At 35.7% G+C, this 27240-nt stretch overlaps 2 protein-coding genes and 1 long non-coding RNA gene across 5 annotated transcripts in view; all 3 read left to right on the top strand.

Moving 5' to 3' along the window:
- The first annotated feature begins 10640 nt into the window (after nucleotides 1-10640).
- Nucleotides 10641-12456, top strand: LOC126960668 (uncharacterized). The gene is made up of 3 exons (XM_050800322.1): nucleotides 10641-10769; nucleotides 11084-11599; nucleotides 12354-12456. Exons 1-3 carry the CDS (start codon nucleotides 10641-10643, stop codon nucleotides 12438-12440), a joined length of 732 nt encoding a protein of 243 aa, XP_050656279.1. The 3' UTR covers nucleotides 12441-12456.
- RALYL (RALY RNA binding protein like) overlaps nucleotides 10811-27240 on the top strand; it is a 715531-nt gene continuing 699101 nt past the window's right edge. The window contains exon 1 of one of the 3 annotated variants that reach the window (XM_050801558.1): nucleotides 10811-11017. Coding sequence is in view for 2 of the 3 variants with exons in the window: in XM_050801556.1 (XP_050657513.1) it covers nucleotides 13037-13052 (16 nt within the window). In the remaining variant the exon portion in view is untranslated. Of the gene's footprint in view, nucleotides 11018-12507; nucleotides 13053-27240 lie in introns of those variants that run through there. The other 2 variants (XM_050801556.1, XM_050801557.1) reach the window with 2 other exon arrangements.
- On the top strand, nucleotides 13059-25768 carry LOC126961329 (uncharacterized). The gene is made up of 2 exons (XR_007728258.1): nucleotides 13059-19403; nucleotides 19462-25768. It is a non-coding gene; the product is annotated as an uncharacterized LOC126961329 (long non-coding RNA).

Genomic DNA, 27240 nt, shown 5'->3' with positions numbered 1-27240 from the left:
TCAGGCTGGTCTTGAATTCCTGACCTCAAGCAATATACCTGCCTTGGCCTCCCAAAGTGCTGGGATTACAGGCATGAGCCACAGCGCCCTGTCTCCTGATTATTCTTAGAATGGGAAATATAACACAGAGAAAATAAATTGATAAAGTTCAAACAAATATCCTCTTTTATTGACCATTTATTCAACTTTTAAATTTCATCTTAGAAAAATTTAGCAGTTTTACTGAATGTTTTGTATTCTTTTCCACAAATTATCTGCAACATTCAGATGATTTCTTTATTGAATACATAAATATTAAGGGCTACTCTCGGAGTCCCTGTGCTATTCATCATGGATATGATTAAATATTCTAAGAGACATGGAATCCCTGTTCTATTACTTCTCTGAGTATCAGATAAGTAATTTATCTGATAAAAGTAATATATCTGGCAAACACTGCTAGTTGCATTAACAATACCTATTCTCCCCTTCTTTGCTAACAAAATCCTTATTTTACCAGAGGCTGGGAAGAGTAGGGGGTGTTGGGAGGAGGTGAGGATGGTTAGTGGGTACAAAAAATAGTTACAAAGAATGAATAAGACCTACTATTGATAGCACAATAGGGTGATTGTAGTCAATAATAATTTAATGGTACATTTAAAAATAACTAAAAGTATATAATTAGGCTGTTTGTAACATAAAGGACAAATGCTTAAGGGGATGAATATGCCTTTCTCCATGACGTGATCATTATGCAATGCATGCCTGTATCAAAACATCTCATGGACCCCAGAAATATATTCACCTACAATGCGCCCACTAAAATTAATAATTAAACAATATTTTTTAAAAATGGTCACTTTCCTGGCTTCCTTTGCCTTCTGACTTTTATACCTTTCTGTTGACCAGAGGCAGCAGTTTTAGCAGCAGGATAATGAAAGTCACAGTCTAAGCATAAAAGAAAAGACCCATAGAAGAGATTCGGTCTTTGATGAGTTCTTTAGATGATACCCTGGCCCTGGAAAATTGGGATGCTGGGTGTTGGGGCAGAATAGTGTGAGAGGGAAATGGCAGCAAACAAATTTGTGTATCATTCTTTGTTACTATTAACTGAATTCAGGAGAAATAATAACTTTCTTTTTGTTAGAATATTTAAGTTCTGTTAATAACATTTCTTTTAATTTGAAACAAATTTCATTGAGACCCTTAAATTTTAATTTTAATTGCTGAATATGTAAGCAAAGATATACTAAAAAAAAAATCTTTCAAGTTTGTTTCATGTTAAAACTGCAAAATACAAAGATTAGGAACATATCAGATTATGCCATCTGCCAACTTCACCAAACTAAGTTAATTTTTCTGGCTAGAAATCCTTAGTGTGGGTGCATTATATAATTCCTTTCTTATTCTAATTGAATAATGTCAATCAGTTGAAATAAAATTTAATTTTTCTAAGGTGCATTTGCACTTACTTTCATTGTCAGCCCCCACCACCTTCCAGGAAAGACAGTACATGCCTTGTTATTCATGCCAGCTTTGGTACTGTTTCAATTATCTCATGGTTCAGGGAGTTATTGGGTTTTAAATGGATACTCCCGCTATGGGAAATGGCTGCTGTTTTTCCCCATATTTTCTCTTATCATCCACAGATAATTAGTTCTTCCTGACAAAGCACATCACAAGGGACAACTCCATAGCCTTCATAAGCATCTCAGCAGTATCTTCCTTACGGCTAATTCTTCCTGAACCTGTTTAAAACTGCTTCATTATAATTATTACTCCTCATCACTTGTTCATATTATACATGTAGGCAGTATTAACAATACATGTAGCAGATATCTGCATGTCATCTTTTTTAATGCTCCTAGATATTTGCGGAGCAGGAAATTGGGGCTTTAGAAAAAGAAGCTTTCTCCTCTGGCCCTCAGTATCCATGCGTAGGCACCACTATTGGAGCTCTGAACAGGTTCCTAATGGATCTTAAATTTCTAAATATATTACCTCCTCCCACTCTACATAAACTGAGTTAACATGAAGGATAACAAATAATCTCTCCTTTACAGTAATAAAATATGTATAAATCATAAGTGAAAGTCTATGAGTTCTGGTAATATGCATTTTTAAATTCTAAGAAACTATCAAATAAAAGAAACAACATCTATTAAGATCTTATCAAGAATGGGAAAGAAATCTCTATATTAAATATCTATATCTGCTATAAAATATAATCCAAATAAAACATGTTAAGTACAATTTTAATTCTTATAATTAAGGAAATATGGTAATAACATGCTTAGACTGTATCGGATAATCACAGTTTGAAGAAAAAATGTAGTGAAATATACATGCTCTCTACTTAAACTCTCTAACACCTCTTTTTCAATTTACTCCCTTGTCTCACTTTCCTCTTTAAATCTGGATTCTTGAAACTTTAGCCCCTGTGATTTCTGCAGGTATTACCTTTGCAGATCTCATCCATTCAAAGAGCCTCAACTCTCAAAATCTATGCCAATTAGTCTCAAGACTCTGAAGAGACAACTGAGAAATTTAAGCTACAAGAAGCACTTTTTCTTATTACCAACCAGGTAATTCTATCTGTATCTCTTCCTGTCACTTCTAGCACAATATGCCCCAAACTAAATTAACAACTTTTTCCAAGACAAGTTCCAACACCAATTCACCCCCAACTTCCTGCGACCTCCTCCTTTTTTTTTTTTTTTTTTTGTTAAAGAAAACAAGGATAACTTCATTCTCTCAGGAAAAAGGTGACATTGAATTGTATTCTCTTTTTTTCTTCTCAATCTTCCAAAACCTTTTCCCAAAGTCATTTCAGTTCTCACCTTTACACCTCTCTAGTGACATTGCCGTAACACCGGTGATGTTTTTCCCTTAAGGACAGATAGCAGTAACAACATTCTCTGCGGTATGGGTGTTCTGATTGCAAAGTTCTCACCAATGAGATATTTTTAGAGTCTTTCTAATGCTTTTCTTCTGTATCATCTATTTCTGCACAAAATCACTTCTTTCTCTTGAACTCTCAGCAACATTTGACTCTCTTGACCACTCTTGCCGTCTCAAAACTCTTCTAGTTTCCATTGCATTTTGACAGTTCCTTTGCAATCTTAAATATTGGCGTTTCTTGGGAGCTTGTTAAGAGCTTCAAATCACACTGCAGATGGTGTGTAATTGTGGACAAATTGCATCACCTCTTTGCATATCACTTTGCTCATCTGTAAAATGAGGATAATAATAGTATCTATGACATATGGTTGTTACCATATTAACTGATTTTATCCATATTTATTAGCCCTAATCTGGATCACTCTCTTGAGCTCCAGATAAGTATTTTCCAATTGTGCAATAGAGATTTTCATTGGAATCTTTCACAGATACTTCTTTCCTTCGTTGTCTGTTCTCACAGCTTCCCTCATCTCATTTCTCTATACTTTCTCCTCCCTTTCAAAACTCCAAATTATCCTACAAGTTCTAGATTGGCTATAGCCATAATGTAGAAGATAAGATCCCATGTGTAAGGAGAAAAGAGAGTAACAGAAGTATAAAGGACTGGACTTGAATAAGGGAAACAGCTTCCTTATGTGAAAAACGGCAGGGGGAAAGCATAGGCAGGACTTGGAAAAGGCCACGCAGCTGCAATTGAGGTTGCTTTATCTAGAGGCACGTGCTGGACATAGCAACTTGCGTCCTGTATTTTTGTCTTCCCTGCATTGAGCAAGTAGTGTAGGGGGTGTTGCATGTCTGGACAAAAGCTCACTTTAATGAGTAAACAAAACACATGAATGAGCAGAGAAATAAATGAATAAGCAACCAAATGATGGTAGCCATGGACCGTGAAAATTTTTGTTCCCTGGCATTTCAGAAGGGGCACAAACTGGTAACAACTATAAAGCCATTTAGCCTTGGGATAAAAGTTTCATATGTTTGTTGAATTGCTATTTGGGGCAGGATTCTTACATCGTTGCAAGGATAATGATAAGTAATCTCAAAAGATAAGCATGTGGATTTGGATACTTCTAGGAATGCTTTTAACCTTGACATCCTGTCGGATCCTTAAGGATACAGTTCTATTCAATATTAGAGCCATTTTTTTCTGATTTGATCATTCCACAATGTTTTCATGTATGAAAGCATCACATTGCACCCAATAAACATGTGTAACTATTCTTTATCAATTAAAAATAAAATAAAACTTTTTAAAAAGCTGCCCTTTTATTTGGGCTTCTTATTGAAATATTTGTCCTTAAAACTGTTTAGGACCTTACTTCTTCCTCTTGACAGGATTCTGAGTCTTCATAGAACACATAACCAAATTACCCAGTGCTTCTTCCAAAGCAAAAATGTACCCAGTTACTGATGTCTACCCTACATCACACCACTTTGAGGGAGTGACCTGGCTCTCCACCTGATTGACGCGTACAAATCAGACCCTAAATTTTCACAAGTGATATCATTTCTACTACCTGAACGCTTGGTATCTTGAGCATATGAATTGCTATTCAGCACTCTATCAGCACTTCAAGCATCTGTCAAATAATTCAACCATGATTTGACTGTGATACAGAACTGGGGAAAGGATTGCTTGAAAATCTGATATTTATCAATATGTAGGGGATACCTTAACTGTCTGTTACTCCAGCTTCTCAGAAACCAAACCCTGTGTAGTTACAGAATAGATAGAAAACAGAATCCTGCAGAAATGCTTTTACTAAGTTGAGATTTAATACTAGCTTCTCAATCTTTATATAAAGATAATATGTAAATATTTCTTTGAAAGTCTTTCTTTATGGCAAAAGTATCATTACAAGTATCTAATAATAAACTCTTTTGAGATTTTGGTACTAAAATAAAGTTAATATTGCCTAGTAAATTTATGTGTTTCCTTCATTAGCCAATGAGACCAAAGGTTCTCAGGTGAAATAATATTTTGTTGATGAAACTAATTCATGCCAGATGCCGGCTATATTGATTTCTCTGAAAACTTTAGGAAATTTTGTTTTATTATAATAAAAAAACTTTAAGTTTTTTTGAAAACTTAAGGATAATTAAGTAGAATCAATTATGAATCAGTTTACATTTTAATCTGAATTTAAAATATTGAGAATCTTTACAAATAATATGTAAAGATTGATATACTGCTTTTCTGTGATGTGAGGCTTAACTGGAATGTTGGCATATTTGTAAGTTTGTTGTTTGAAATATTCATATTTTGTCCAGTGGCTTACTCGTAGTTCATTATATTTTTATTTGGAAAGCCTGTGTTTGATCTTTGCTCCTGTTTTCTCTGGAGCTTGAAATGAATAAAACAACAAATAATTTACTACCCTGAAGTCAAACAGCTGAGGGCTGTGATCTTCTCAGGTCTTAACAAGTTTGACCCCCACTACATTGAAGAGGGAGAAATATCCACAGGGGAAAAAGAAGGAATTTGGGGATTACAAACATATACATATCATGTACATAATCACTATTTCCTATAATTATCTTTACCAAATGCCTATTTACACATTTGTTAGCATACAAGTTTCTGTCCTATCTCACCCTACGTACATACCCAGAATATGTATAGGAAGATATAAGAGATCTGAGTTCTGAGAGAGAGTAAGAAGAGAGCAGAGGGTATCAGAGGAAATTAAGAATATAAAACAGAAAAGTTATATAAAAACAACCTATTTATGGTTTCAATGAGACCAAAAAGAGTACAGATCTGTACATACCACAACTTAATCAACTGTTTCCTGTAATTATTATTTTTTTTTACCAAATATCTATTCACACATTTGTGAGTACAAAGGATGCAAATGAGTAAATATTAATTATTTAAATGTTCAGCTCTCTCATAAGAGGCTGCAGAGAATATTGTCACATGATTTGTCATAATGAAATTATTTTAATATACTTACCTTTGAAAAACTCTTAATTTCATTCCTAGAAAAGGAAATTTTATCTTCCACTTTTAAGATTATTACTGATAAAAATACATAATTTACTAAATTTCACAGATATTAGAAGTCTTATTGACAGGAGACCGAGACTTGATAATAATCAACTGATGCCATATGTTCATCTTTTGATTGCTATAATCTTTAAACAAAGAACAAATGAATAACCCTTAACTCAAAAAAATAATTCCAGAGTTTAATTAAATTAATATTGATACTTAAAATCCACATAATCTCTAAATCTAAGGTTTTTAAAATGAAAACAAGTAAATGAAGATAAAATATAACAGAATAATAACTTCAGCTCTCCATACCTGTAGGTTCTGAATCCTCACAGATTTAATCAACCATGAATTGAAAATATTTTGGGAAAAAAACCCAATAAAACAATAAAGAATACAAATTTAAAAGCAATATAGTATGACAACTATTCACATAGTATTTACATTGCACTAAGTATTATAAGTAATCTAGAGATGATTTAAAGTATGAGGAAGTGCATAAGTTATATGCAAATACTGTATCATCTTAAAACTTGAGCATACAAGATTTTGGTACTTGAGGAAGCAGTCCCCCATATCTAGGGATGACTTTATATCATGGTATACAAAGGAACAACTTCATACCTTAAAATCTTGTGGGTGGACAGTAAAATGTCAGTTTTCTCTGTACATCTTCAAGATTCTTCTACTTAAAATTACTTTTGCAGTGAAATCAGTCTGGTCATTCACATCAACAAATCTCTTGATTTTTAGACATAAATAAAGATAATTTTTTCTGTTTTTTTCTCTCTCTTTTTAAAAAAATGTTACTTCTTCTGATTTAGAGTTTTGTTAACCTCAGCAACATTGTTTCCTCGAGTTTTTAGGCAAAAACATACTGGAAAGTCTGCAATATTTTTCTAATGTGCTTTTGCCATATGTCTTTTAAGACTCATCTGTATGACCCAAATCTGTCCAGTGTTTGCACTTGTCATACATTTCTCAAGTATTATTTTGGAGATTTTCCAGGCCCGCAGTGTTCTTGGTCATACAATTTTCCTTTATCTTTCCTTCTCTCTTTTGTATCCTTACTTTCTCCATGTATTTTTAAATTAACAATATTTTTAACCTGTGGAACCTTTTCAGGTGCCTATTTTTGGCTCCAGAATAGTAGTACTTATATCTTTAGATCCTAAAATCTGAAGAAGCATCTTGGATGAATTCACAGCTGCTAAATTTATCAAGTGACATTTTAAACTCTGTTTAGAATGGATTATTATCAGATCAGTAATCAGTGAATAATAGCAAATGATGCAGAATCCTAAACATGTCTTGTTCTTTTTTCTCTCTGTGCCTCACGTATATTTATTAGGAAACACCTCAATGATTTCTTGTGTACACACCCTGTCACTATTGTAGGCTATTGTATCCTAGAATTATAATCCATGTATTTAATTCAAAATAAACATATTTATACAATAATACTAGTAGACATTAATTTGTTCTACATTAACTTTCTAGAGAATAGACATTTTATTAATTTAATACGGAAATAAATGAGTTTACCTAAATCATAGTAAAGCTTAATGTATTATATATTTTAGTCTACCTATCAGAATTTTTTGAATCCATTAATATAAAATGTGAAGAGTGAAATAAAACACTTGGGCCTTTTGGACGGTGGAGGGTAGGAAGAGGGAGAGGATCAGGAGAAATAAGTAATGGGTACTAGGCTTGATACCTGGGTGATGAAATAACCTATACAACAAACCCCCATGACACAAGTTTACCGACGCAACAAACCTACACTTTTACCCCGAACTTAAAGTAAAAGTTAAAAATATGTAAAAAACAGTTAAAACATATTAAAAATTAAATTACACAGAAATTGTGATAGTGCTTCTTGCTTTATTTTACTCATGACATATTATAATGTTAATATTTGTTTTCATATATTTTCTTTGGTTATTTGTACACATTATTTCATATGTCTTGGTATTTGTAGTTTCTCCAAACAAAAATAGTTGAAAAAGTGCAATCAGACATTGAAAGAGAAGTATCAGTGAAGTATATTCATAGGCAGAGATAGGACAAATAAGGAAAAAAATTGATCAAACATAAAAGTCATAAAGTTATGAAAAAAATTAGCAGGCGAAATGAAAGAAAATGATTTGAGAGTACTGAATGTAAAACTATGCATTTAAACCATGATATTCTAACCTAATTTCTAAGTATATATTTATATGTTTTATATATATATATAGTTGTGGTTCATATATCTTCATTATTTTCTTGTGGAAACAAACATTGAGGTTACATAGCACAAATCTTAAAATAGATTTTTTTCCCTCAGTTATCATCATTTATTTGTTTTATCTTACATTTAGTGAACTTTTTCAATTATACCATGACTTAGTTTGGAATGGACATCAACAGGAACAGTTTACATGAAAACTTTGTTTTAAAAAGTCTCTATAGTTAACTCCTGAAGACATAACCATGATAACATGGCCACATCTTTTGTACAGATTTTTTTGTTAAGAAAAATTTAACCCCCTCACCTCTGCATTTCGTACATTTTCTTCATGTATTTTATAGAATCAAAAAAGTGAATATAAATATGTGTACTGCAATTGTTATTTGTGGCAGTAATAGAACTAAATTAACTCTCACAAATCTATTTCAGATCTCCTGAATTTGAGCAAATCATGTCTTTGTTAATTGGCTTTGATGACATTATTGAAAAGTATTCAGTATCTTTGATGTATTTTTTGAATTTTTTTATTCTAGCTGTAAAACCAGATATACTTTTGGTTCAATCCTGTTTTTTCTATGTACTAACAATACAATCTCGTATAAATTACTCAAAATCTCTGACTTTATTTTTCTAATAGTTAAAATGAGTATAATGTCAATGTCATGGAGCTGTTACAAAAACTAAATGAGTGGCTATACTTTCTGAATACCAGTTGCCTCAACCTGACTTTGTTTACTCTTTTTTATAATGCAGTGATACAACCCAAAAATATGAAAATGGCACATTGGAAATAAATGATAGTGGAATATTTTGAGTACTCTACTGTTAATTATGTAAGTAAATGGGAAAAGTGCAGGGAGGATATTGATGTCTTGCTTTTCTTCAGCAGAGCTGCACTTTTCTTGCCCCTCTCCTTTGACTTCCAGCCTCAACCAACAACTTGAGCAAGAGTCAACATAAAGGGGAGTCATTTTATTGAATAATAAAAGACTGACAATCATTGTGATTGGCTGACAGCCATTACTGCAGTGTAATTCTAAATAGCTTGTTTTTCAAAGTTCTTCTTGAACAACTCTTTAAATTCCAGACATTGCCCAGCCTGGTTGAAAGGTTCAAAACTCATTTTTAAAGTGAAGTTTTTCACATTTGAATACCACTGTGATATGAATGATGGAAAAATATATGCATTAAAATATTTTCTTCCTAAATGTTTAGATCAGATATATTTTCAGATGGAAGAGAAAATGTGGAAAATTTAACAAACCAAGTTTTAAATCCTAGATAAAATTCATTCAGGAGTTATGGAAGAAAAAGATCACGTGTAAAGAGATCTTACTTAAAAAAAAAAAAAAGTCCAACATGTTTTACAGTGAAAGCACAATATTTGATCTGTATTAACCAGCTTAAAATCCTGTGATTTCCGAGTACAACTCAAGGCTTCCAAAGTTATCAAATCCACTTTGATGTATTCATCTCTCTCAGTCAGTATTTCTAATCAACAATCCTCCCTGGAAAGTATGTATAATAAGTGGGTGTACAGTTGGCAACTCACCAAAATAAATATTTAATGATATTTTAATGGCTATTTTAAACCTCGTTTATTTAAATTGCAGATTAAAACTTTATTTGGCCAATGAATTTCTAAGCACAATGTTTGAGAACCATATTTGCTACTGAAGCTCTGTGTGAAGGATGTGTACTTAATTTTCAGAATGTCGAGGTTAGATCATCTCTGGTGGAGGCATTTTATCTGAAACGTCAGCATTGGAAACCTTGAGATAAAGATCGGAAGCAGGAATCTGTGAAGTGCAGAATTGTGTTAACTGCTCATTCTCAAACATAGAGATGCCAATTAATTCCACACAACCTAGATTCAAAGCAGCACAGGGAAATGGTCCTGAGGTGAGTATTGTACAAAAATGAAGAAAAATAGATGCGTTCCAGCGTCCACAAAGCTGATTCTTCAACAGGCAGTAATAGAAGCCCAACGCACCCAGCGATTGGCTGATGGCATCTTTGTTCAGGCGATCGATCAGAGCCCTAACCCAGATGCTGGGTGAAGAAATTCCTCTCCCACCCTCACCTTCAGAATCCACTGCTCAGCCACCTGGGTTCCCACGGGGTGCGCCACCGCCTCACTGCTGGTACACGTCTCCCCCTCTCGACCGCCAAGTGCTTGCTCCCTCCAGGCCAGCACTCACACAATGGACTCACTTGTTTCCCTTGCCCCTCTCCTTTGACTTCCAGCCTCAACCAACAACTTGAGCAAGAGTCAAGCAGGAGTCTCTGTCATAGAGCATAGACCCGTAGAGCTTTCCAGACCAGCTCAGAAGCACGCGCGCACACACAGACAAAACAAACAATGCCTGGTCCACAAATGAATAAATTGAAGACACTCATGCCCCCACCCACCGCTCCGCAACCCGCAGAAAGAAACCCGGGACGGGGTTTCCTAAATAAGAGATTATGTTGTGTCTTTCAAACTGCAAGCATTCCCCCTTGAAGACGGCGAAAGAGAGGCTGTGCGTTCAGTTGGCAATAAAGATTGACGGTGGCTTTGCCCGTGACAACGCCCCCAGCATCGCGCTGAGCCAGGTTCCCTGAGAATCGGGAGGGGGAAACGCAGATCTAGGGAGGAGGGAACAGCAGAGGCAAAGGGAGCTTGGGAGGGATGGGAAATGGAAGATCAGGGGGGAAAAAAAAAACAACGAATGAGTGAATCTGGGCTTGAATAGTAAAACTTCCAGAGAGAAGAGGATGGGATCTCTCCCCAGGTGAGATCTCTCCCCTCGAGATGAAATATAGATGAAATACACAAGGAAGTGGCAAGCAACAACTTTCAGGTGAGCAGCAAGTTGTGCACCTCCTCTCAAGGCTCTGGATCAGCACCCTCTGAGCTCCCCCCATAGCACACACTCCCAATCCGAGGCGGCGGCGGCAGCAACAGAGGCAGCAGCATCAATCGCGGCAGCGGCGGCAGAGGCGGCGGCAGCTGCGCGCCTCGGGCCCAACCCCGCTCTGCTCCCCCTCTCGCCGGCGCCCTGCCTGTCTTGCGTGTGCGTGTGCGTGTGCTCAGCCTCAGCGTGAGGGGCACCTGCTCGTCTGGGCTCACAGCGGAGGCAGCCTTGCTGCGAGCTGCCGCTGCCGCTGCTGCCGCCACTGGTGCTGCCGCTCGCAGGCGCCAGGCTCCCCGTCGCCGCCGCCGCCGCCGCCGCCGCCTCGCCAGCCAGAGTTGGGCTCCGTGGGCTTCCCCCCTCGCAGCCTGGGTCCTTCCCCGCTGCCTGCAAGTCAGCCTGGCTCCGAGTCACGTGTCAGTGCCTGAGGCAGAGACTGCGAGGAAAAAAACGCGCTTCATTCCTTCTTCCACCGCCATACTGTATTTTATACTAAATCTCATTTTTATTACAACATTTTACTCCCGCTCGGTGAGTACCTTCTCAGTGGCATTCTTGTCCTATTCTTTTTTTTGTCCTTTTTTTTTGTTTTTTGTTTTTGTTTTTGTTTTTGTTTTTTTCTTTTTTTCCACTTCTTTGATTATTGTTTATATTTGGGAAAGCTGGAGGAGCATGATTTTGAGCCTTTTCCTGAATCCAAGTTTTTCTAGCATGCGATCGTTCTGTAGACAAGGCGCTGTGTCTCGGAGTCCGCGGCGACCGTGCCCGCTGGGAGCGTCTCCCAAGTCCAGCAAAATGTGCAACTGGTTTTATGGAAAAAGCGATGTGAAGTATGGTGCCTATTTTTTTCCTTTGTAAAAATAAAAAGCATGTTTCTAACTCTTTTTTTTTGCATACTCTTTTTCTGATAACATTTTTGTATAGGTGGGATTTTACGGCAGTGTTTACAAGTTTGTGGTCTTGCAATACTGGTGCAAACCACTGAGCAAAGACATTAATTTTATATTTTTGTGCCCTTTTTGGAAGCCGGTGAGAACAAATTCGTTTTTTTCCCTCCTGTTTTTGATACCCATTGATAACATGAAACTTTTCTTACAGCTGGTGACTGGGATCATTTTTAAGCAAAATACTTTTTTCCTCCTTTAAATTAACTATGACTTTTGCACATTTGACTTTTTTAAAAAAACCGAGATAATTTTATGATAGATATCCTGATATCTATATCTATATTGTCCCTTATTTCTCCCCCTTCCCTCCCCGTAAATCAATTTTCAAATGATGGCAGTGGAAGGTTTTTCTGGAAAAAAAAAAAAAAAAAAAAAAAAAGTGCGGTTTGGTTTCCTTGTCAACGGAGGATGAAGTGAACAGCTGAGCAGCTCGCAGAGAGCAGGTACTTGGTCCCCTTGGAGGCGTTTCCCGGGTGTGCAGTGGCAACACTGGTCCTAGCAAAGAAATGTGTGAGTGTGAGTGTGTGTGTGTGTGTGTGTCTGTGTTTGCGCGCGCGCATCTCCGGGCAGTGTCCGCGCCGGAGGTGGGGAGAGCCGCGCCGGGAGCCAGGGAAAACCAAAGTCAGTTCCCGGCTTCAGGATCGTTTTCTAGATGTGCACAAAATACAGTCCCCTCCCCCCACCCCCCACCGTGAGCTGCGCCCAGGTCATCTCCCGGCTGGGCGGGTGGTGTCTGCGCTGCGGGCGGCGCCGGCCGGGCACTAGGTGGCCAGCGGGCCCTGTAAGTTCTCCGAGGGCCACTTGCACAGCAGGAGGGGCGAGGGCCGTGTACGTGGCGCGGGCCGTCGGGCCGGCTAGAGGGGACCCCCAGAGCACCCGGGAGATGGGGGAAGAAGCGGCAGAGACCGCATCTTCCGGAGGGACTGGCTCCAGGCCACGGGGGCCGGAGCTCGAGACATTTCCAGAGCCTTGAGGATGGCACCGGCCCCCGCACGCTCAACTCCTGCTCCTCCTCTTCGCAATGAGTAAACGACGCAGTAGGTCTTTTCCAGCCTATTTTGCTTTTCCAAAGGGCTTTGCTTTCTTAGTGGTGCTGTCTTTGGATCTTTTCTTTATGCCTGTTGTGTTGCGTTGGTTTTAAGTGCCTGCTGGTGTCGTCTTCCAGGGAATGGGGAAATAGTTTCTTATAAGATGGTCACTTGGGTTTAATGTTGAGGACGACGCTGTTAGTTTGCAGTAATGACCCTACAGCTCTAAGGTATAAAAATGCCCCTTATTTAAATTTTATTAGAGGGAGAGTTTTCCCTCTTTTTAACCACCTGATACTGGCTCTAAAGGTTTTCCCCTGAGAACTGTGTACAGGGCAGGAGTGAGGGGTTGGTGATAGAGGTGATGATTTCGTGTGTTGGTAGCATTGAAATACTCAGTGTTGAATGTATTCTATTTTATGATTATCCTGTTACATGTTTTCAATATAATTTAGCATTACTTTTCAGAGATGGACCAGTTCGCAATAAAAAGCCTTTTCTCTATTTAACACTGTGACAGAATCTGCTGGAAATTTTTCTGTCCAAATAAATTTCGTAAAGGCATACATCTTAAAATCTGAAGAGTCACCATTATTTAAATACTTTGATTTTCTTACCTTTCCCCCCCTTAAATGAAAAGCTTAGCTTTAAATTATCATGTGTATGTAGTTTGGATTCTGTAAAATAAACATAAGGCAAATGAAACAACTTTTTACCTCTCGGATGAAGTTTTCTTCTGGGTAACTACAGAAATAAAAACTGACTCCAACATACAGAGGGGCCCATGACAAAGGGGTTTATAACATACACTGGCTTTTTCAAGCAAATATTTCACTGTAACCTCAGTTTGTGGAATGAAAAGTTTTATGCCTTATTTTTTACTGTTTGTGGTCAAAAAGTAAGGAGTGCAAAGGGCCATTTATCTGTAGAAGATTAAAAGTTAGTGTAATATCTGGAAAGCTATATATATTTTTTATTCACAACTCATGCAAGTATCTCAAAAGTCTTTGGACATTTCATTGTATGTGAGGTATTTTGTTCTCACAGTAGCTTTTCCCTGTGAAGGAAATCCTCTTGCGTTTATATAAAGAAGATAGTTTATGTCACTGTCTGTGGACACCATATTTGATATCTTGATGTGTATAGTTCTAAGATTTGAAGCCAATATGATGGCACTAAGCCTGAAATTAGGATTTTCTTATTTTGTATAGTGAGCTAATTACTAAAATATATGGTTCAAACAGCTAACATATGGTTCAAATAGCTAACATAAAACATTTGAAAAGCCATTTGCAACATTCTGTGATTTTAAAAATCATTTAAATTATAACAATGTATGTACATAGAAGTGCTTATTTATTAAAAAGCAAGACAATTTGTGTGTATAATATATTTTTGTATGTTTTCTGTGTTGTATGTCGTTTAGTTCTTTTAAGAGAGAGAGAGACAGAGCAAGCAAGCAAGAAAGAGCTTGAGTGATCGAACCTGCATTTTCATTAAGAGTATCAGTTGCTGCCCTAAGGTAGAGGTAGTTTGTGTCTTAAGATTGGACAAAACACTAGCTGTATTGTATGATCTTTCCCGATGAGATTGAAACCATTAATGGGACCAAAGACGATTTTAATGTGAGGACAGAGAGGTAGTTGGGCTTTAATTTCTGTAACTTAAGACCGTTCTAAGAACCTTTGGTTATCTATGTTTTCATTTATTTAAGATTCATTTTTGATTATATTGTATACTTGTATTACATTTGTGCCTATTACATTCAAAATTTTCAAATTTCTTCCTGTGTGAATCATACTTGGAATTCTACAACTCTTAAACTGGCCACCTGTTTAGTTTTTGATTTAAAATTGTTGAAGGTAGTATCCTACATTTAGCACCGCCTACTGGCTTCTCGTGGAAAAAATACATTTTTTCATTCGCCAAGAAACCCACAGGGATTTACATCAATTTAATTGTGCAGATCTTTTCAACTGCTTACTGAGAGAGAAGGAGGGAAAAAAAGTTTGTATGCTGTAAGGAGAGAGGGTTTCCAGGGTAAAGGTAGGGACCGAGGGAAAGAAGACCCACAAATTAAATTGGCATTGGATCACTATCTGACCTCAAACATTTTACTGTCTAAACTGTGACAAAGAAATAATCACAAAATGAAAACCTATTAAATTTTCTAGGACTTTCTATGGGATAATAAAATGTGGGTATTGTTTAAAATCTTGGATTACTAAATTAATTTTACAGTGTCTTTCTCAATCGATATAAAGAAAGAAAGTTCTAGTTGGAATTCTGTCTTGAGTGTGTGGTCTGTCGAATAATATTTAAATGAATAACTTTTCATCATTGAAGATTAACAATTAATTATTTTTATATGTATTTTTCATGGACCTAAACAATCACGTAGCACCCTAATTTTTTTCTTAACATGCATCAAATAGTCACACTGTGTTGTTGTATATACAAGGGGGAAAAGTTCCAAACATACAATTATAAAGACACATCCTTAGCCATAATAGATGCGTTACCTTTCTTAAAAATGATAGTTGGTTTATTTTCTCTAATTTGTGTGAAAGTCTAGTGGCTGAAAGAGCTACTATAATAATACAAACAAATGATGCCTTCAGAATATAAAAATTATTAATTAGAAAAATAATTTGATATGCTAAACATTTTCTTCCTAGTTAAAAGAAATGTGAAATATTTGGATAGCTGTTTCTTAAATGCCGTATTTACGTATTTTAAGAGCCAGTAGTAAGTATATAGAAATTTCAGTGAGAAGTATATGTCTGTTGCATTTTTGCAACTCTACGCCAGTAAAAGTGTGGTCATATTTTGTTTACTGTTTAGTGATAGTGTAAGCAACCAAGTAGGGCATTCATTGATATAACTACATTTCAAGTCTTCAAAAAGCTCCATTATGGAAGTAGAAGAGAAGTGAAGTGGATATGTAAGATTGAATATTAAGAACAAATTTGAGAAAAATATTTCAATTACAATTGATTTTTCTCTCTGACTTTTGAAACTTTAATTTTTATTTTAGTTATTTTTATTTTTTCTTTCCAACTTTTAGTTTCAAGGGGTACATGTACAGTTTTGTTACATGGCTAAACTGCATGTCACAGGGGTTTGCTGTACAGATAGTCTTATCACACATGAAATCTTTATTTTTAAATAATGATTAGCTGAGATTTAAAAATAATTATTTCTTCTTTTATCATACTGTCATTATGACAATTCTGTGTTTTGCTATGAAAACCTGAAGTAATGATTAATTTTATTCTTCAAATTTTTATGGACTTCCAGAAAGTAAATAATAACATGTTTAAAAAGGTCCTTATCGATCTGCAGTTATTGTTATTATTCTCTTGTTACTATTACTGTCTACTTCCAGTGACTTGTACAAATGCTTGTAAAGATCCTATTTCTATAATTCAGTATGATTCTTTGATTTAATAAATTTCTGTTCAGTAATTGGCAGGCAATATAAACTTTCATTTTATTGGCAATAAAAAGTTTATTTTGCTACATCATGATTTTGAAAACAATATTCAATAACATGTAAGCAAACCTGATTTCTGAATGTATCAATAGCAAGTTACACTGTTAACAAATTTACATAATTATACTTGTCATCACCCTTCCTTAAATTAAATTTTGATGTGCAGACTATGTAGATATAACACAGCTGTTGCCAACTTTAGTAGTTTTGCTTATCCTCATTGCTTTTAGATTTTCCATCATACATTGGTAATTTTGTTTTCTTTTGTTAGACTTATGTTAAATATCAAACTTACCTTGTGGAAAATTGACTTTGTGTTTTTCTAAATTCTTCCGTACATTTAAAATTATTTTTGTTTGTTAGTTTTGAATTATCTTGCTATTTTTCGGGGACTGAGTCCTGGAAAATAAAGAGGGATTGGTTTAATATCTTTTTCTCTCCATTTGTAGCCACAGAGGTGGTAGTTGGAGGACTTCAGTTATAGTATTTAGGATTTATATTTTCTGGACTGTCCTTGCAGACTCCTCAGCTGGGGTCAAGACTCTAAGAGTTATTTATTTGATCACGTAAAAATCTAAATGGAGAGGAAAGTTGTGGAGTAGAACGTGGAAGTCTTGCACTGGTCTTCTGAAAGATACAATAACATGCATCACTCAGTGCTCTTATATCACAAAATACTAGAAATTTTCTGGGCATAAATATATTTGGCAAAATTCCATTTAACTCACTAATATACTTTTTGCTTAGAATAATATGGTCAAATTCTTCCCCAGACTTCAGAGTGGGAATTAATTGCATTCATACATAATCCATGTGTTTAGAGAAAATGTTTATGCACATTTTGATAGCCATATGCTAAATAATAAGAGAAGCAAGACATTTCTGAGTCATTTCAGAAATTATTAACAGCTGGGAGTAAGGAATGGCTATGTTTTCATTAAATCAAGATGAGAGGCAAAGAAATTGATGTGTCAAATTAATGCAATTCCATTTGTACTTCCCCTCCATGATTAGATAATATTATTATTTTATATGTTGGAGGAAACTGAGACTTGGAGCTCAGAGCTCCATAAGTGGTAAAGGGAAATTTGACCTACAGGAAGTCTTAACTGACACCTCATGTTTTTTCTTCTACACAGAGATGCTTCATTTGTGGAGAGGATTTTTTTGTTTGTTTTGTTTTTCCTAATATAAAACAACTGTTATATATTTATTCTTGATACATTCCTTAAAATGTCTGTAGTTTGGCAAGTTTTCAATAGTGAGTGCTTTCCACTAGTGAGTGCTTTGAGCAGAAACAAAAGGAAATTGCCCCACACAGATACTGTTAACTGATCCTGAAAGGACCTTCCTATGACCATGTCATCACACATCTCTCCAAGACAGGTTTTCTGAAGAGAGCCAATGCATAGCATCACATTTGTGAGTTACCACTGTCGCTCTGCGGTTGGGTCAGAAGAGACGGTTCTCTGTCCTCAGTTGCTTTGCAGAGAGCCTGGGAAACACATTCAACGTTGACTTCCTGAGTACAAAATGTAATCTCTACCCTTGAAGCTTTTGTAGTATGATGTGGAAAATTAGTCTTTTGTGCAAGGAAAGCTGAACAGCTAATTCTTTCATAACACAGAGTTCTATAAATATAGGTGTCTTGTCTGTCTACCAACATCGCACCATCAACATCATACCACCTCACAATTTTACTGTTACACGTATTTGGATGTGACATTTATCAAGCTCATTTTAAGTTAGTAACATAAAACACATTTAAATGTAACATATTATTTGAGGATTCTGTGTTTAGTTGCCTCTTCAGATGTGCAAGAAAGTGTTTCTTCATTAGTTTCCTTAGAACTTGAAGAAGTGAATATTTTCAATGTAGAATAGGCGACATAAGCTATAGTGGAAACAGTGTGAATGAACATGATGAGATGGATTTTAAAGACTTGGTCATAAGTCCACAAGTTCATAAAATCAGTGGATTTTGAGGTCAAAGTATAGGGAGGGTTAAATGCTGCTTTTGAATTTTGGAATCTGGGTATCTTGAAAACAGGTGGTATAAAACAAAACAAGAGAAAGTAATATCTCTAGGAGAGCCTGATTGTGGTTGGAGGTGGGAAAATGATTCCATTTTGAACATAGTAATTTGAAGTTCTGACATTAACTTCTGGATTAAATGACCAATGTGCAATGGAAATTCAGGTATTGAACTGGGAAGCACACTTAAGGCTAGAAGGAGATATGATAGTATCATCTACATTAAAACTCTTTAGGTGGGAATAAGTCCTGCACAGGTAGAAATTTGGGAACATCTTCTTTTTTTTGAGTGAATGTTAAAGGGGCTGATAAAAGGCAGAAAAATAGAATTAGAATGATAGCCACTGAAGCTCAGAAAAAGTGTGTGTGGTGTGTGTGTGTGTGTGTGTGTATAAATATTGTTCAGCAGAGCTAATGCTGCATAGGCTTAAAAGAAGGTAAGGCCTGAGATAAAAGCTTTGTAATCTGCCATTAAAATCCATGAATTTTTAAAAGAAACTAAATGAATGTGATTGATGATCCTCAATATGATGTGGCAGCCATCATAAAGAGGGCTGTTTTTCCCAGGATTGTATGTGTCATGTGTGTATGTGTGTGTGTAGTGTGTGTGTGTGTATGTGTGTATGTGTGTGTGTAGTGTGTGTGTGTATGTGTGTATGTGTGTGTGTAGTGTAGTTGTGTGTGTAGTGTGTGTGTGTAATGTGTGTGTATGTGTGTGTGTAGTGTGTGTGTATGTGAGTGTGTGTGTGTAGTGTGTGTGTAGTATGTGTATGTGTGTGTGTGTAGTGTGTGTGTAGTGTGTGTGTGTATGTGAGTATGTGTGTATGTGTGTGTGCAGTGTGTGTGTAGTGTGTGTGTATGTGAGTATGCGTGTATGTGTGTGTGTAGTGTGTGTGTAGTGTGTATGTGCATGTGTGTGTGTAGTGTGTGTGTAGTGTGTCTGTGTGTAGTGTGTATATGTGTGTGTGTGTGTGTGTGTGGTGTGTGTGTGTATGTGTGTGTGTATGGTGATAACATGATCTAAATAGGAAGACCAGTAGGAAGTTTTACTGGAACTAGTGAAATTGATTTAAAATGTATATTTATATGCAAAAATAGCAGAGAATATTCTGAGAAAGAAAAAAGAGGGCTAACCTCTTAGATAATAAAATACACTATAAAGCTTTAAAAATAAAGATATTTACTAGCTATGTCTACTGAAAAATCTTCAAAGCAATGTCTTTCAGGAAGCAATGAACACATCTAGTGCACAAAACATGGCTTCTTAATATCATTCCCCATTCAAGAGGATAAGAGCCCTTTAGTCTTCCTTAACCTAGAACTGGCTGATTCTAAGTCTGGGCAGAAAAAACACAAGATGAGCCTGGGAGAACTCATTGTGCCAGAAAGTAAGGAAATGGTCAAAGACAAATAAGGCTGTATCGTTGTAAACAAGTGCTAGCTTGAAGGGCCTTCCAGTTGTGCAATTAAATCAGTTTGAATTTTAAGAGTGAGTATAACAAATTGTAAACAGTGAATAAAGTAAAATCCATGAGTGCGTAATGATACTCTAAAGAAAAAATATAAAAAAGAAAAATGACAATTAATAATTAAATTGAAATAATTAAATGATTAGCCTACCCTTCTTGGTTGATGAGGGACAGATTTTCACAAAATAATGTGAGTTAAGTGTAAGAAATGTGAGAATTAGAAAATTACTGTTTGTAATTCTCAGTGAAGTAAGTGATTCAGTCAAAGATGATCAACAAGTGATAAAATCATCAATTAAAATTATTTCAGTGAATAACATATTCTCGCAGTGCTCAAGTATTAATTGCATCTGCAAGTCATTTTAAGTGACTGAATGATTTAACTGAACATCACCAATACACCACCTGACACCATGAGCCTCCTGATGAGATGCCATATGAAGGCTACAGTGCCATTTGTGAAATATTGTTGCTAGAATGTCTAACCTGAATCTAATAAAACCTGGTTAGATGTAACTTCCAGTTTACAGAAAAATTCAGAGAAAGGACCAGTTAAACTAAACCATGAGGAAATAGTGAGACAAATGCATAAGGTGAGGTATTCTACATTTAAGATACATATCAGCCCTGTGGCGTAGACTTGTAAAAAGTCAGTGCCACTGTGGAGGGACTTTTCCAGATTAAAAGAGACTAAAGACAAACAAATGCAGTGCTTGAAGTTTTATTTTATTTCACTTTTTTAAAACATGGTCTATAAAAAGTCAAATTTTGGTAGAATTGGGACATTTTTCATATGGGCTAGAAAATAGATGGTGTTAGGAGATAAGTGCTGAATTATTTGGGATAAATGCAGTGATATATGCAACTGAATTTTCTTTCTTTCTTTCTTTCTTTTTTTTTTTTTGAGACAGAGTCTTGCTCTTTTGTCCAGGCTAGAGTGCAGTGGCACGATTTTGGCTCACTGCAACCTCCGCCTACCAGGTTCAAACAATTCCCCTGCCTCAGCCTCCTGAGTAGCTAGGATTACAGGCATGTGCCAACATGCCCGGCTATTTTTTGTATTTTTAGTGAGATGGGGTTTCACCATGTTGACCAGGCTGGTCTCGAACTCCTGACCTTGTGACCACCTGTCTCGGCCTCCCAAAGTGCTGGGATTACAGATGTGAATCACTGTGTCTGTCCCGCAACTGAATTTCTTAGGAGTCATCAAAGGAGTGAGGGAGGGAGTGTGTGTTTGTGTGTGTGTGTGTGGTTGTGTATGTGTGTATGTAAAATAAATAATCATTTGTTAACCAACTTTAAATCAGGGAGTGCTTATGCTGGTTTTATTGTATTATTCTTTCAAGTATTCCATCTATTTGAATTTTTTTTCATAAAGAAAGTTGAGTAGTCTATTAGTTGCCATTGAGAAAAAAATATGTTTATTGAGGTTAAATGGAAGTAGAAGTCCAATTGCCCATGTTTTAGGTCATCTGGTATCTTGAAGTTATGAGATAGAAACAAAATGAAGTTTAATGTTAAATTGTGGGAATGAAATATTACCCATGGAACTGCTATTACTGAAGGAAGGCTATTTTTAAAGCCACAATAAGGAAAATGTGAATGCATATTTATGTTGTTCAGGATAGAATCCTCTTGCAGGAAGAGGTGGAGGTATAATAGAAAGGAAAATAATTTTTCAGGGTCAATTTCAGAATATTCTAAGAAGGTAGCACAAGGAGAGGCTGGTTACATCTCAAAAGAGGAAGAGAATTGAATCAGTTCATTAGTTAAACTAACTCATTATTTCTTCAACATATATTTTTTCTTTGTAAATATTGCGTTTTCTTTGTAAATATTGTCAGAGCGTTTTCTTTGTAAATATTGTGCTGGAGGATGAGGATTCTGTGGTAAATAAAACTGATAACAACGCTGACTGCAAAGAGTTTGCCATCTAATGGTGACGTCAGTCTTCTCAGATAATTGTATATGAAGTCCTAGGTTGAGGTTAACTGGTATGGACATAGGAGCTAGGAGAGTGTAGTAGGGAATAAGCATGAAGTATAGAAAAGATTCTAGAGCCATAATGAGAAACTTGGCAAAATTAGTATTTGTTGTCACTTTAGTCAACACAGTTACATCACTTCTCCAGCAACACTTAACAGCCTTTAATCTGAATGGGTTAAGGAAACAGCTGAGGATTACTTGGTTAGACTAGCAAGGCATCCACTTTGTATAAAACAAAGTGATGAGCTTTCCAGAGGTAGTGAATATGAAGACATAAATAAATCTGGGCTGAGAAAGAGAGCAAGGGCAGCTCCACGAGACGAACACAATAAGAACTGGTAAGATTTGAGAGCCTGAAGAGCGGGATGAAAAGGAATAGCAGGCTCACTAATTTTAATAGAATGAGAGCAGTGCAAGGATGGATGGGTTTGGTCAGAAAAGAATATTGTATTTCCAGCGTTTGACAGTGGAACATCTTCAAATGGTGAATAAATTTTAGAGTATGGTAAAGCATGTGGCTAAGAAAGGAGGACACTGCTGATGTTGAGAAGTTAAGATATTGTGAGGTGAAGCTGAGTATTAAAAGTGTAATTTTGAAAATGTGATTTTAAAAACCTGTAACAAGACGACAGGTGAGAAGGTGGAAAGGAAAACTATAAATGTGTCAAAAGTATCAATGACATTTTTAGAGCTTTACAATCAACTAAGACCAAAACAGATTTTTTTTTTTTTTTCGTTTGTGACTTCTAGGACTTTAGTCCTATATTTGGAACATTTTGAAGAAAGCTATAGATATGTAATGTATGTATGTATCTTGCTTGCATTTGAAAAGAATTTTCAGTTAGTACAGAAATAAATTCTGCAGTGTATACAGCAATGCAACCCTTTGTAAGGAATTCTCTTATCAAAACCGAGGAAATGAATATAGGCTCCTATAATTAAGTATAACAGTGAGTGATTCAGATTGAAAAGAAAGCTACAGAGTATTTGTTAATACATTTTTGTTAACATCAGAAGTCCAGATAGCAGATAGATAGCTGTATTAACTGCTAATTCTGTTGCTGCTGCTCTGATGAGATCTCATTCTATTTGTGAATCAGCATTCTGGACCAGACTGACTGAGAAGTGCTTAGTCAGATAGAGCCTCATCTTTGCAACACTATGAGAGTATATTATCATAGATAATAATATTTAAGAGAAAAGGGAGGATCAGACAGTGGACTTGTTAAATGTCTTAGTGCTACTAAATGGCTGAGCAAAGATCTGAACCCAGGAGTTTTTGGCTTCACAACTTGAATGTGGACTACTGTGTCTTGTTCAAAAGATGGAAAAAAGGAGATACCTTGATTGGTACATCAATAGGTCAGCATCGCTTGTCCAATAAAATAGACACGCTCACATAATTAATGCCCTCACAATAACTTCCTATGCACAGCAAGTTAAAAACACACAATGCTTACATTTAAAACTGTAGTGCAGTTGATTCTGATTCTAGCCCCTCTTTTCGGAGTCTTCCATAATGTTTCTTCTGTGGCCATAATGGGTGAGAATTTCAACAATTGTTTGTATATTTAGACAATATTTGTCATGGATCTGTTATATGTAAGTCACTGTGTCTTGGGCCAACATGGTGAAACCCCAAGTCTACTAAAACTACAAAAATGTACTTGGGTGTGGTGGCATGTGCCTGTAGTCCCGGCTACTTGGGAGGCTGAGGAAGGAGAATCGCTTGAACCTGGGAGGCGGAGCTTGCAGTGAGCCGAGATTGCGCTGCTGCACTCCAGCCTGGCGACAGGGCGAGACTCCTTCTCAAACAAATAAAAAATACTTTAAAAAATCAGAAAACGTTGGTCTTACCCTCATGAGTAGACAGTTTTCTGGAAAAGGAAACGCTGCATGTGAAAAGTGACAATGCATAAAGTTATGAGTGTTAAGAAAAGTAAAGATGATTGATTGTAGTTATTTAGGTTATTAAGGCACTTGAAGAAACTAGCCATACATTTTCTTTCTCCCCTTTCTAGTGACTGGGTGAGTCCTCAGGTTGGGAGATTAGGTATTACTCTTGTTCCACTGTATTCCAGAGTCAGGAATGTATGACAGTGTAGAGAAGAGGTGTGTAGAAGAAAAAGTAAAGGGGGCCAAGTGAGAGGAACAATAGCAACAAAAAGATTTAGAGCAAACTGTATGGAAAAAAAACTGGAAGATGAAAGTAAATGGTGAAATTTTGAGGAAAATAAGAGAAGGTCAGGGTAGAGGTACAATTAACATGAGTTTGCACCTTTGTATTTATCCTTATTTTATGCTTTAATATATAGTCTATTGTTCGGGAGAATGAAGTTTATCCTGGAATATATTGAGATTACTCAAAACTTCAAATAAACTTACTAGAAACTGTTAAGTACTATAAAATATATAAAATGAATTTAGACGATACCTATGCTTTTAGATTTTTTACAATGGCTCTAATGATATAGCTTTATTGATAATTTAAAGTAGATTAGTGAACCAATAATATGAAAATATTTTGTTTTATTTTGAACCCATTTCATCATATATGCAATCTTTTTATTTCAGAATTGCTAGGTCTTTTTCCCTATTCTAGTCTTCCCCCTGGACGTTGGTACAACTTAAGTGGGGGGAAAAGAAGAAAAAGGGAAGAGTGGAAGAGGAGAGAAAGGAAATGGAAGAGAAGGAAGGAGGTCAACAGTAGCCATGACCCAAGTTTTCTCTAGATCACTGTCCAAAAGAAACAATGCAAGTCATGCAAGCCGGCCACATATGTAACTCTAAATTTTCTAAAAAGCATATTTAAAAAGTTAAAAAGTGAAACAGCTGAAATTAATTTTCATAATTATTTTATGTAACTCAATGTATCAAAAATTATTTTAACATGTAACCAATATAAAATTACTTTTAAAATATTCTGTTTTTTGTGCTAAGTATTTGATATCTAGTTTCTATTGTATGCTTAACAGCATAGAACTAGCCACATTTCAGGAGCTCATTGGCCAGTGGCTATCACATAGGACAGTGCAAATATAGAGTGCTCAAAGAGGCTTCAGGGCTATGTCATGTTTTCAAACTCTTTTTGGCATTTGTTCCTTAACAGAGATTATCCAAGATAGATTTTTAAAATACTCTCTGATCATTTCAATTTCAGCTTTCACTTTTTATTAAAGCCTAAATAGAAATCCATTGAAGTTCATTTTTGCCAAAAAGTTATCACAAAATATGGTCCCGTTGACTAGGAAATATTAAATTTATCTTGATACTTACTGTTCTTCAGAAGCAAGATGGCCACTTTTACTAAATTTGCTTTTTCAGTCTCTCATTTGTTATTTGGCCCTGGAGGTAAGAAAGTAATGCAATTGTCAGAAATTGATAACATCTTCATAGGATAGGCTTCTATATTAGTGGTATTTGCCTAACACCTAATTTAATGAGAGCTATCCATGGCCTTGCAGAGAATCACTCACTATTTTAAAAAAAGAATTATATACTTAACATGTAAATTTGCTAAGAGATTTAACACCAGTTGAATACCAACTTAGTTTCAGAAGTTATTTGAAAATGTAATAGAAAATCCTTATCTAGCTATCTGTTTCCTGCATTTTTGAAGTCCATAAATGTGGAAAATCAAGAGGCTTGTATACTATGAAACCCCACAATCTACTTAGTCTCATTTTCTTCCCCACATTCTTCTCTTCTTATAAGACCAGTTTCTTCTGAGTCTCACACATTTTCTACTATGGCGTTAAAGACATGTTTACCTATTTTTAGGTCCTGATTTTTATACAAAGAAGATAGTCCTACAACTTCTAACATTCTATTTTTATATCCTATTTACATTTTTGAGATGAAAGGTGATAATAAAGATATTAACAACCACGAAAACAACCAACATTTATTTAATATTTAGCATGTATCAGGTGTTGTCCTCCAAACCATTGCTTTTTTTTTCTACTTCCCCTTCATCTCTATCCATTGAGCTCCTGGAGATGAGACTATCTAAGTATGAAACTTATTTTGGATTATTTATCAATACCTGAAATTTTATTTCACTCTTTTCTGTTTGTCTGCTTTCTTGTTTGATGCCTTCTTCTGCCATTAGGTGGTAGCTTTATGACAATATGGTTTATCTTATTGATGTTTTCCAGTACCTAGACAGTGCCTGGCACATAGGAAGCACTCAATAAACCTTTTTGAATTAATTGATTAGTGAATTAGTTCCTCACTGTTGGTTTACTGCACTTGAACTCTTTTCTAGATAGTTCCAGTATCTCTGTATACACTCTTTAATAGGACGTATGTAGAACCTGAAAAAAAAAAAAAAAGGTTTTTGAGAATCTTTCACTACAATTCATGATAGTTATCTCTAAAAATGTGAAAAGGGAAACAATTTCTCCAGCATGAAGGAGAAAGGACGTAACTGCTAAGAGGGTATGTTTACTGAAGTGATAATTTATCTTAACAGAGTTACCCTACATTTGTAGAGGGCTTTATCATTCAAAAAATTTTCATATACATTTTAATTTTATCCTCACTGCTTCATTTCTGAATATTGAAATTTATTTTTATTTATTAATGTTTAATATTGTGGGTACATGATAGGTATATATATATTTATGAGGTCCATGAGATGTTTTGATACAGGCAGGCATTGCATAACAATCACATAATGGAAAATGATTTCTCCATCCCCTCAAGCATTTATCCTTTATGTTACAAACAATCCAGTGATACTCTTTAGTATTCTTTAAATGTGTACAATTAAATTATTATTGATTATAGTCACCTTGTTGTGCTATCAAATACTAGGTCTTATTCAGTCTTTCCATTTTTTGAACCCATTAATCATCCCCACCTCCCTGCCACCCTTCCCAACCTTTTGTAATCATGCTTCCACTCTCTATCTCCATGAGTTCAATTGTTTCCATGTTTAGATCCCACAAATAAGTGAGAATATGCAATGTTGATCTTTCTGTGCCTGTGTTCGTGTAACATAGTGACCTCCAGTTCCATCCATGTTATTGCAAATGACAGGAACTCATTCATTTTTATGACTGAATAGCACTCCATTGTGTAGTAGATAGTACATTTTCTTTATCAACTCCATTTATCTGTTGATGGATACTTCGGTTGCTTCCAAATCTTGGCTGTTGTAAACAGTGCTGTAACAAACATAGGAGTGCAGCTATCTCTTTGATACATT

This window comes from Macaca thibetana, chromosome 8, assembly GCF_024542745.1.
Source record: "Macaca thibetana thibetana isolate TM-01 chromosome 8, ASM2454274v1, whole genome shotgun sequence".
NCBI lineage: Eukaryota > Metazoa > Chordata > Mammalia > Primates > Cercopithecidae > Macaca > Macaca thibetana.
Note: the sequence above shows the minus strand (reverse complement) of the source record. Positions and strands in the feature narration are given on the sequence as shown.

Excerpts from the sequence above, each read along its gene's own strand:
- LOC126960668 (XM_050800322.1), top strand. The coding sequence starts at position 10,641 with ATGTTGTGTCTTTCAAACTGCAAGCATTCCCCCTTGAAGACGGCGAAA. Across the intron at positions 10,770-11,083 it reads CCAGCATCGCGCTGAGCCAG|CACACACTCCCAATCCGAGG; the intron begins GTTCCCTGAGAA and ends CTCCCCCCATAG. Across the intron at positions 11,600-12,353 it reads CAACATTTTACTCCCGCTCG|TGGAAGGTTTTTCTGGAAAA; the intron begins GTGAGTACCTTC and ends AAATGATGGCAG.